Source organism: Urocitellus parryii, chromosome 6 (assembly GCF_045843805.1).
Source record: "Urocitellus parryii isolate mUroPar1 chromosome 6, mUroPar1.hap1, whole genome shotgun sequence".
Classification (NCBI taxonomy): Eukaryota; Metazoa; Chordata; class Mammalia; order Rodentia; family Sciuridae; genus Urocitellus; species Urocitellus parryii.
In genome coordinates, this window is record NC_135536.1 from 37,106,972 (window position 1) to 37,118,079 (window position 11,108).

General features: G+C 46.5%; 1 protein-coding gene across 16 annotated transcripts; it reads left to right on the forward strand.

Moving 5' to 3' along the window:
• Positions 1 to 7,890, forward strand: Dcaf11 (DDB1 and CUL4 associated factor 11). Of its 16 annotated transcripts, none has more exons than XM_026406001.2 (15): positions 1 to 119; positions 725 to 908; positions 1,949 to 2,076; positions 2,311 to 2,438; positions 2,696 to 2,760; positions 3,031 to 3,131; positions 3,362 to 3,508; positions 3,716 to 3,770; positions 4,110 to 4,178; positions 4,525 to 4,582; positions 4,671 to 4,856; positions 5,305 to 5,458; positions 5,926 to 6,078; positions 6,849 to 6,955; positions 7,051 to 7,890. In XM_026406001.2, the coding sequence occupies exons 1-15, from the start codon at positions 14 to 16 to the stop codon at positions 7,183 to 7,185; spliced, it is 1,776 nt and encodes a 591-aa protein (XP_026261786.1). In that variant the 5' UTR covers positions 1 to 13; the 3' UTR covers positions 7,186 to 7,890. The 16 variants fall into 16 exon arrangements, with proteins under 16 accessions (XP_026261786.1, XP_026261787.1, XP_026261789.1 ...); XM_026406002.2 differs by having other exon boundaries at positions 752 to 908; XM_026406004.2 differs by having other exon boundaries at positions 28 to 314; positions 697 to 931.
• Positions 7,891 to 11,108: the final 3,218 nt, after the last annotated feature.

The following is an 11,108-nucleotide window of genomic DNA, read 5'->3' on the forward strand; positions in this document are numbered from 1 at the left end:
AGCCGGGAGATGCATGACGAAGGAGGCGCGTGACGGAGGAGCGGTTGACGGAAGCTGCGGCAGCAGTCGGTGTAAACAAGGCCTCGCGCCTCCGCGGGTCCTGCGACCGCTCCTGGCTGGTGGGTGGTCCCGCACGGGGCGGTAACCGCCGGCTCCAGTGGGAGGTGCTTCTCGGCTTCCTCTCCCCTTTGGTGTACACACCCCCGGAACACCACGTGGGCGTGAGGCAAAGAAGGAGGGGGTGTTAGGCAGACTTCTAACTTCATTGGCTGTCGTTGCTGCCGGCTCCTGAAAGAAAGCACTCTGATTGGTCGGTAAGGGGGGTTGTCGGGGGTCTCTGAGTCCTAAGGCTTTTGATTGGTTGGATGAGATAAGCTAGTGAGGCGCTTTCTTCCGCGAGTGGTTTTGATTGGTTGACCGGAGGGGTTACCTGGGAATCCACCCCCCAGGGGACTTTGATAGGTGAGTTTGAGGTAGGAAGCTGAGAAATTCCTCTTGAAAGGATTCTTATTTGTGAGTTAAGGTCGCACCCTAAGCTTCACTCCGCGTTCTTTGCTCACAGGATTGGGGAAGGTTTGTGTTCCCGAAGCGTTGGGAGTTGTCATAGGCTAAAGAGACGGGATCTCAGTCACTAAAAAGGGTCTCCCTCCTAGAGATAGCTACTGCCATCAACTCAGGAGACCCTGGTCTTTCTAGAGCAGACTTTGCTTTCACCAAACCCAAGGAGTTGACAAAAGGAGCCTCTGCACAGGACCTAAGGATGCTGTGACCAGAAGATGGGCTCTCGGAACAGCAGCAGCGCAGGATCCGGGTCTGGAGACCCCTCTGAGGGCTTGTCCCGAAGAGGGGCTGGCCTGCGTCGGAGCGAGGAAGAGGAAGAGGAGGATGAAGATGTGGATCTGGCCCAGGTACTGGCCTATCTCCTTCGCAGGTAACTTCCTCTCTGGTGTGGCTCCACAAGGTGCCACCACAGTCCCTTGATCCCAACTCTAGGCAAGAAAATTACAGAGGATAGGGAATGAGCTTAGTCCAAGACGGTGTTCTGTTTAAACCGAGCAGCCTTTCCCTACTGCACACCCATGGCACTCAGCTCCATGCCCAGTAAGAGTGGTTCTTACTTGGAGCCAGTCAACAAAGGACCCACTCTTGTGTTGAAGGGGCTGCTTAGGGGAATTTCTCTGGCTATAACTACAGAATGTGATCTAACTTCCATGTAAGTAAAAGGAAAGAAAAAAAGGGGGGCATTGAAGGGAAAGGAGTTATTTGAGAGGTAAAGAGTTGGGGAGGGGGATGTTGAAGTAATTGACACATGATATGAGACCATGTGGATTTACTTGAAAAACAAGTTTAAATTGGCCTAACTCTAACAGTTTTTTTAAAGTTTTTTTTAGTTGTATGAACATAATACCTTTATTTTTATTTATTTATTTTTATGTGGTGCTGAGGATTGAACCCAGTGCCTCACACATGCTAGGCAAGTGCTCCACCACTAGCCGCAACCCCAGCCCCAAACTCTAACACTGTTTTTGAGGAAAGAATGCCTTGAAGGGAGTAACCACCAGGAATTGACTGGAAAAGGGTGCAGCTGGCTTTGTTTCTTTGTGTGTGGCTCCTTAGAAGATAAACTTTGAGAGCCCTTAATAATATTGTGTACCATGCTGGATTCCTCTAACAGAGGCTCAGAAGGAAATGCTCTCCTTTTTAGTTCTTGGAGAGGTCAGCTTAGTAGGTCAGCCTCCATAGCATGTTAGGGTTCTCTGCTCTTGCACCAAAAGTACAAATCAGTTTTCTACAGTGTCTTACGGGAGACTGAAAATAACAGCCAAGAGCTAGTTAGCCTCAAACGTCAAAATGAGTACCAAAGGTACTGGATAGCTATTGACTCTGAATTTAGTTGGTTTGGAGAAAGGGGTCCCCTCCTTTATAATGGGGGGGGGTCTCTCCACAGAGGCCAAGTGAGGTTGGTGCAGGGAGGAGGTGCAGCAAATTTACAACTCATCCAGGCCCTCTCGGACTCGGAGGAAGAGCATGACAGTGCCTGGGATGGTCGTCTGGGAGATCGATACAATCCACCTGGTAAGAAGATAGACCAAAACCTTAATGTTTAAAGATTTTTCACTAGGAAACCCTTTTTTATTCTGGTGAAGGATAATAGGTTAATTTGAAAAAAAAAAAAAAAGAGGATGGGATAATTGAGGAAATGAGGGAATATAGCCCCTGTATATATTCAGCCATATTGGGTGGGCTTGGGCATAATTTTGCTGTCTTCTGGGGCTGGAAGACCCAGAAACTTCTTTTTGGTATTCACAGTGGACGCAACCCCTGATACCCGGGAACTGGAATGCAATGAGATCAAGACACAGGTGGAGCTGGCCACTGGGCGGCTGGGACTTAGGCAGGCATCCCAGGAGAACAGTTTTCCTCGAATGCTACACCAGGTAGGCCTCTCCACCTCCAGCCAGCCTAGCAGCAGACCTGCTAGGCAACCAGAAGCTCTGCTAGCCCCAGAGAGAAAAAAGAAGCAAACTTTGCAAGGAAACCTCAAATGCTGGGGCTGGAGAGTTAGTCCATATTGGATAGACTGTGTATGGTGTCTGTTTCAGTAGCAAAAACAATTTCCTTGGAGGAGGGGGTTGGTGTGACTGAAGTGGCCCTCTATTTCTGCTAGCAATATTCCCCAATCCCTTCCATTTAGAGAGAACGGGGCCTCTGCCACCGGGGAAGCTTCTCCCTTGGAGAACGGTCTCGAGTGATGTCTCAGTGAGTATGGGGCTTGGTGGAGAGATTCTAAGGGCCAGATAGATCTTTTCTCCTAATATTGAAGGGATAGGTGTTAAAGGATCTTCCAAGATATTAAGGTTAGTTAAGGGGTTGAGGCTTTGAGAATAAACAAAATGGAAAAGTATAGAAATTTAGAGGATGGTGGAATAGCTGAAGGTAAAAAGGAATAATGTGCTTGTACTCGTGTTACATTCTGCTAACTGAAATTCTTATTCTGAGCTCCACTTACTTTTCACTTTGCTTCCCCAGCTTCTTGCCCAATAGTCTGGGCTTCACTGATACCTACTCACAGAAGGCTTTCTGTGGTATCTACAGCAAAGATGGTCAAATCTTCATGTCTGCTTGCCAAGGTACCAGACCCAGCTCCTATAATTATACTGCCTTTCTCTGGAACAAGGAATGAGTTTACTGAGGACAGAAAGTCATAGACCATGGAGCTCAGAACCTAATTTAGTGATGCTTAGTTAGCACCTGCTTCCCATGATAAAGGAAAGAGTCTACAGACACTGAGAGAGAGGTATGATCTAGGAAGGATACAAAAAAGGTGTTCCATAATTCTGCCTGATTCCTACTTACACAGACCAGACAATCCGACTGTATGACTGCCGATATGGCCGTTTCCATAAATTCAAGAGTATCAAGGCCCGGGATGTAGGCTGGAGCGTCCTGGATGTGGCCTTCACCCCTGATGGGAACCACTTCCTCTACTCCAGCTGGTCTGATTACAGTGAGTATACACCAGACTTCTATGTCTCCAGCCTAGAATATGAGATCTCCATGCATCTTTCTCTGAGACAAGACTCCATGTCCTGTCCTGAGAAAATCACTCTCAAGGTGCTCTGATGACCTTACCTTTTTCCTGTGTCTTCCATAGCTTCATTTCCACATTATGTCCACAGCCCTGAAAAAATTTTGTTTCTCTTGCTTCTCTTAGTTCATATTTGCAATATCTATGGGGAAGGAGACACACACACTGCCCTGGATCTAAGGTATTGGCTTCTCTTTCTCATCATACTCTCTAGAAACTTCTCAAGGAAGTCTCCCCAGGAGCAAACCTCTTGAACTGAAACTCCCGCTTAGAGGGAAAAGTATACTGGTTGCAAGTTTCTCTGCATGGATTCCTGGGAGGGAATTGTCAGCCAGAAGACCAGGGTGAAATAGACAGTTACAGGATTATTTATAAGTTCTCACTAAGGTGGTCTGCATTCTAGCATGTATCGGAAGGCTTTCTTGTTCTTTTTTTTTTTTTATAATCCTTGTCAGATTCTCTGTAGATTAACAAAAGCTATAGGGTAGTCCACCCAACACAACTCCTTTGCTTTCTTCAGACCAGATGAGCGTCGCTTTGCTGTCTTTTCCATTGCTGTCTCCTCAGATGGACGAGAAATACTTGGGGGGTAAGTGTTTGTGGGGGATGTCCCCCTCAATTAATGAGATAGAGGAGTTCTGCTAGAGATCACTTCTGCTGTCACAGAGTTTGAACTGTTAGCTACGGAAAACAACCAGTCTTCTCTAAAGTTGGGGTTTATGAGCTGCTTCCCCTCTTGCTCACCATTTTCCCAACATGAGGAGACAGTTCTCAAGTCTCCTTGAAAACAAAGCTCACTCTTGTCCTACTTCCTGTATAGGAACAGACAAGGGCTTGACCCTCAATAAAGTTTCTCAGCGGGACTCTCCAGAGTATACATAAAATTGGTCCACTCAATCATGGCTCTAGCACCCTCCTTATCCCTTCCCTTTCAGGGCCAATGATGGCTGTCTGTATGTCTTTGACCGAGAACAAAACCGGCGCACCCTTCAGGTATTATTCCTGAGACTTATAGCCTCTGTCTTCTGGTCTTTGACCTATTTTAAGGAATCTTAAGTGTGTTAGCCTTCTTCTCCTCTAGATTGAGTCTCATGAAGATGATGTGAATGCAGTGGCCTTTGCTGATATAAGCTCCCAGATCCTGTTTTCTGGGGGAGATGATGCCATCTGCAAAGTGTGGGATCGACGCACCATGCGGGAGGATGACCCCAAGCCTGTGGGTGCACTGGCTGGACACCAGGATGGCATCACATTCATTGACAGCAAGGTGGGCAGAGAGGCAGGGCAGCACAGCCAGGCTACTGAAGTTCTGGTTGCCTAGGAGGGTGTGAAGGATACTGGTGTGGGTATTTGACAAGCTCTTCATTAGCTGGGGTGTGCAAGAGCAGGAGTTTGGAGAAGGGGCTTAAACTAGGAAACATGAGCTCCCTCATATCTGCCAATCCTTAAGAAGCAGACAGGGTTTTCTTTACAAGAAAAGTAGAGGACATCTAATCTAGAATAAAATAGGATATTTAATCAGTACCCTGGGAAAAGAAAGGAAAAACCTAACCAGGGGGTGAGATCTGAAGCAGAGCATCAAAGATGAACTCACCTGGATGAATAAAGAGGCAAGCAAAATCAGAAAAGGAAAGGTTCTTACCCCTCAGCTAGAGCAGGGAACTAGATTAACAGGTAGTGACATGGCAAACTCTGATCTATCTTTGGATTCATAGGGTGATGCCCGGTATCTCATCTCCAACTCCAAAGACCAGACCATCAAGCTCTGGGATATCCGACGCTTTTCTAGCCGGGAAGGCATGGAAGCCTCACGCCAGGCTGCCACCCAGCAAAACTGGGACTACCGTTGGCAGCAGGTGCCCAAAAAAGGTGAAAATGGAAAGAACTGAGATTTAGACTTAAGAATTGGGTTGGAAATGAAAGTACTTAATCACTGGTAGGGTCTGGCATGGGCTCAATGGATTCATCTGTAGCCCAGGAGTCCCGGAGCCCTATCACAACCCCCTTTTCTAGGCATTAACCCTTGATTCACTGGCCCACGAGGATATCCAGGGATTCCCAGGGTTGAAGGCTGGGGATCACCCAGAGCCAACCAGTACAAAAGTATATTGATCACTGTTGACTGTTGGGTGGGGAAAGAGTTAATATTTGAGAGCTGGGGACATAACTCAATGGTAGAGCACTTGCCTAGCATGTGTGAGGCACTGGGTTCAATCCCTAGTATTGCCCAAAAAAAAAAAAAAAGTCGAGACTAGACTCTGAGTCTTTGTTAAGAACAACTGGACAATCCAGAAGCAGACTCCCTAATCTAGAGCTTTCCATGAATCCTTACCCAGCCTGGCGGAAGTTGAAGCTCCCAGGGGACAGCTCCTTGATGACCTACCGAGGCCACGGGGTGCTGCATACCCTCATCCGCTGCCGCTTCTCCCCGACTCATAGCACAGGCCAGCAGTTCATCTATAGTGGCTGCTCTACTGGCAAAGTGGTTGGTAAGGATTGTGTCAGAACAGGGGGCTTGGGAAGAGCAGGAATGTTTTTCTGGCATTCCACCTATAACCAGAGCAACCAAAAAAAAAAAAAAAGCCAAATGACAACTCCTAATGAAATTTAATTTGGCCTGGAGCAGGGGAGGCTTAAACAGAGAATAAAAACCATTCTGTTTGTGAGCATTTTAAATTAAGAAAAGGGACATGGAATTCTAGTCAGTAAACATAATCGATTACTAAAAATATAGTTTGTTATGTTTTCTTAGTCAAGGAAAGGGGGGGTTACAGATGAAAGGTAGGAGGAAACAGGCAAAAAGAATGACACAAAAAGAGAGCATCAAGTAGCAAAGGACTTGCAATCACTGAAGCAGGAGGAATGCACAAAAAGAAACACAAGCAGAACTATAGATGATAGAAAAAGCTTGACAGCATGCTACACCTAGATAGGTACACAGAGACCCTTGCAGAAATGAGATGCACCCTGTCCAGCCAAGGACAAGCAGGTGCAGAGTTCACTTTTGCCACTGTCTGTATCTTGCTAAGAGCTTTAAGGCAACTGTTTTCTTAAGTTAGGCCTTTGAATTTTAGATGAGGATCAGGGATACCAACATACCATAGCCTCAACCTAAGCTGGGGAAGGAATCCAAAATAACCCCATTCCCATGGGAAAATGGGAAGTTGCCCAAGAGTTAGGTCATTGGTGCCTTTTGGGGAGCCAGTGGGTGCCTTAAAGTTCTGTGGCAGCTCCTCTCCACTCTGGCTTTCCCGGACAGTGTACGATCTCCTCAGTGGCCACATCGTGAAGAAGCTGACGAACCATAAGGCCTGTGTGCGTGATGTCAGTTGGCACCCCTTTGAAGAGAAGATTGTCAGCAGTTCGGTGAGGTCGCTAGTTTGAGGGAACAGCACGTGTCTGGGACTTAGACCTGGGAAGGGGCAGCACCCCCTGACTACTTGGTACCTTCTGCCCTGCAGTGGGACGGGAACCTGCGTCTGTGGCAGTATCGCCAGGCTGAGTACTTCCCGGATGACATGCCAGAGACAGAGGAACGCACCAGTGCCCCTACCCCAGTGCTCCGCTCTTGTACGGCCTTTTCCTCACCCCAGTAGATCAGACATCCAGCTCCTTACAGGGTGAACCTCTCAACAAATTCTCTTCCTCTTTCTCCTCCTCTTTCTCTTCTGGGGAATGTCTGGAGGAATCTCTGGAATTGGGTGGCAAGAAAAGGAAGCCCAGGCTTTTGGCTAGCCCTGGAAGATCCACCCCACAAGGCCAGGTGGTCTTCTCATGTATGCACACCCAGTAGGCTTGGGTTCCTATCTCTGGCCAGAGTCTGGTGGGACTTCTGCCAGCAAGAGAACTGTCCTGAGTGTTTTTAATCATGTTATGATGTTAGGTGTTTGCTCCTAGATAGATACCTGAGGACAGGTGTAAATTAACCTGTCAGCCAGGCCCATTGCCCAGGTCTTCACATTGAGGATTAGATTGGCCAGTCAGAGAGCCAGGTGTCCTGGCCTTTCTTCTTGAGGTCTAAGGGGGTGGGGAGGGCAGGATAGATAAAGGTGTTTCCGTAGCACTCTCCTGGGGTGAAGATTATGTCTTCTCTCTTGCCTGGGTCTTTGGATTTGGACAAGCTGTGATGTGAGAGGCAGGGGTCTCCAAAAGTTTCACGCAGCCCCACATGGCACAGGCCCTACCTTTCTGAAAGTCCTGTCATGTTGGAGGTCAGCAGCTTCAAGGAAGGAGGTTGAAATAGGGCTCCTTTGTCCTCTCACTGGCTTTGGCTCCCTCAATAAATCCTCTGTGGGAACCTGGCTCAGTGTCTCTGCTCACTGTCTCTTTTTCAAATCTAGTTCTTTTATCCTCTCACTTTAACAGTTTCAACAAAGCCTTCAGGTATGCTCCTCAGTAGAAGAAAACATCCTTTTGACACCCTATGAGAAAAGAAAATGCTAAAATTGTTTATTAACTGAGCCTTGCACCAGGGTCTCCCTGTCAAACTCAGAAACTTCCCAGGAGACAGCAGAAGATAAGCACAGTTTTTGTTACAGCCCAGGAATACTGTGAATAGCTCTGTTCTGGAGCTGCTCCAGTCTTCATAAGAGGTGGTGAGTGAACACAGAGCCAGAGAAAACCCCATCTGGATGCCTACCACTTAGAACTTCAGGCCTCAGAGGAAACTGAAGGCTGAGTGAGATTGTTTCACATCTGGCTCTGACGAGATCTTTCCCCACAGCATGTCTTGCTCTCTAAGGCAATTTGGAAACCCAGGTGTACACTTCCAGGGGTTCTCACAGCAAAGGGTAAAAGGGGTACCTATTTAAGAGCCAGATAGGTATGGTGTTTTTGTTGTGAGGTGAGGTCTCACCACTTTACCCAAGCTGGTCTCAAACTCCTGGACCCAAGTGATTCTTCTGCCTTAGCGTCCCAAGTAGCTGGGAATACAGGAGTAGCCATCATGCCTGGCCCCAAATAGATACTATTAAAAGATAACTGTCCAGTTCCTCAGCCTCTACATGTTCTTATTCCTTAGATTAATCTACCTAGTGTGAAACTATCATGCCAGATCTCCTTTCCCACCTGCCCTTTCATTCCTCCTGCATCACTTCACCCCCAGGATCCCTCCCAGCTCACCCAGAATCTATTAATTCCAGGGTGCCAAATTAAGAGGCAAATTAAAATCAGTTTCCCCAAAGCCTCATCTGATCAAGGTCTCAGGGACCATCCATCCTCTCAGGCATTTTCAGTATAATTTTATGTTATTGAACTGCGTAAACTGTTTTTAATACTAATTGTATATTTTGTACTACTAACAATTATAATGCAAATTCAGTCCAGAAGGAAAAAAGTTTTAGGACTTCATGATCACAGGAAAAATTTTTAATTAAATTTTAAATCATATGCTTTTTTGCAAAGAATGTGACAAATGGCCAATAAAAGATTTTCCAGCATAAAAACATTAAGATAAATTCTGTGGGGAATATAGAAAAGAAATATGATCTCTGATTTAATATCTTCTCACATGTTTTTAAAGTGGATAATGATGAGATATTTCATTACTGTAGTGTTTAGATTCCACTGGAAACATTTAAAAGAGTGATATAGGGCTGGCGATGTAATTCAGTTGTAGAGCACTTGCCTAGCATACATGAAGCCCTGGGTTCCATCCCCAGTACTGCAAGAAAAAGAAAAGTGATAGCTTTATATTAAAATGTCAGCAGATAAAATACACTGGAAGCTATGTCTTTTTCAACTATTCAGAATCACAAATGGAACATTTCATGTCCAACTTAAAAAATGTGTGAGGAGGTCTGTAGGTCTTCAAAATTCTTATAGTGTCTGAGCAAAGAGACATGAAGGCCACTCTGTTGAAGTTTGGGATTTTAGGATTTGGAAGGTACTTCGCTGATTATCTAATCTATCTTGATCAATTTATAGATGAGGGCCCTGAGTACAGAGAAGGATTGGCAGATTTTCCCAAAGTCAAAGTCACTGTTAGGACACAACCTGGGGAACCTTTCTTGCTCATTTATTTCACTGCCTCATGGGCCTCTACTGTGCTCTGAAAGCCCACCATCAGTTTTGAGGAATGAAGAAGGAAGACAAAAAAAGTGATCTTGAAATAGTTACTGAATAACAGGGACTTCTTGGGTCAGTTGCTCTCTTGCTGCTCCAGCCCAGTGGTGGGTTTAGGAGGCCCAGACTGGGTACCTGAGGCTCAGGGTAATTGGTTGAGGACAAAACCTAAAGTTTTTGTTTGTTTGATTTTGGTATTGGGGATTGAATCTAAGGGAACTCTACCACCATGCTAGATCTCCAGCCCTTTTTATTTTTATTTAAGTTGCTGAGTCTGATCTCTAATTTAGGATCCTTCTGCCTCAACCTCCCAAATCACTGGGATTATAGGCTTGTACCACCACATCCAACTGAAACTAAAGATTTTGTTTATTTGTTTTGTTTGGGGTATCAGGGATTTAACCCAGGGGTGCTTTACCCCCACTGAGCTACATCCCCAACCCTTTTTTGAGTCAGGGTCTCACTTAATTGCTTAGAGCCTTGCTAAATTGCTGAAGCTGGTCTCAAATTTGCCATCCTCCTGCCTCAGCCTCCCTAGTCAGTAAGATTATAGGTATTCACTGTCACACCTGAGTAAACCTAATGTTTTGAAGAATTGTCCAGACTGGGGATTTCTTTTTTTCTAGGGTCACCTGTGACCTGAGAATAAACCTCATCTTTGGGGTTCTGAGAGTCTAACCTGAGCTACTAATCATTTCACACAAAATGCCTTTCTCAGAACATTTGAATTTCTTCTGTTGGTCGTCATCATAAACACAAATGGTGCCTCATCAGATGTGCTCCCTTGTGCATTCATTGCACAGCCATTGGTTTGCACAGCAGCCCTGGGCTAAATTAACCCTTTAGAGCCCCCTCAGTCCAGGGGTCACAGTTCATTGAAGTGGACACCACAGTTGATAGGCTTTATGCAACCTGAAGGGGACACTATTGTGCACACCCACCTTGCTTCCCAGAACCCCAGGAGAAGGACTAGACCACACTGATAGTAAGGCAGACACAGATTTGTTTGAATGACTTTTAAAATTTGGTTAGTTTTAACTTCATGACCTCTTATTTCCCTGTGGAGTTGGGTACAGAGTAGAGGGATTTGGGATGACCAAACTAAGGCAGGCACACTCAAGCAGGCTGTAGACATGACAGCCCTGAACAGTAGGCCTGGTCCTGAGACATGAATTAGAATGTAGTTGGAGGGAGCTAAGGACACAGGGCTAATAGGAAAGGACTCAGGCTGCTGTCAGGACACACACTATCACACACCCAAGGCCAGGACCCTGCTGACGTGACAGCCCTTCACCCTGGCCCCTTACTACCCCCCCCCGCCCCTCTCCCCCGCCTGCCAGCTGCCAACAGGGCTCTGCCCTGTGTCTGCCACACCTGTCACTGCCTGTCCTTGCCCCCGCGAGGAGGGGGGCCCATCAGCCCCTCCTCAGCTGCCCAGCAGAGCAGGCAGTTAGTG

Bases quoted from the DNA above. Each gene is read 5' to 3' on its own strand.
- Dcaf11 (XM_026406001.2), top strand. From the start codon at position 14: ATGACGAAGGAGGCGCGTGACGGAGGAGCGGTTGACGGAAGCTGCGGC. The intron at 2,077-2,310 runs GTAAGAAGATAG...TGGTATTCACAG, and splicing joins AGATCGATACAATCCACCTG to TGGACGCAACCCCTGATACC. The intron at 2,761-3,030 runs GTGAGTATGGGG...TTGCTTCCCCAG, and splicing joins CGGTCTCGAGTGATGTCTCA to CTTCTTGCCCAATAGTCTGG.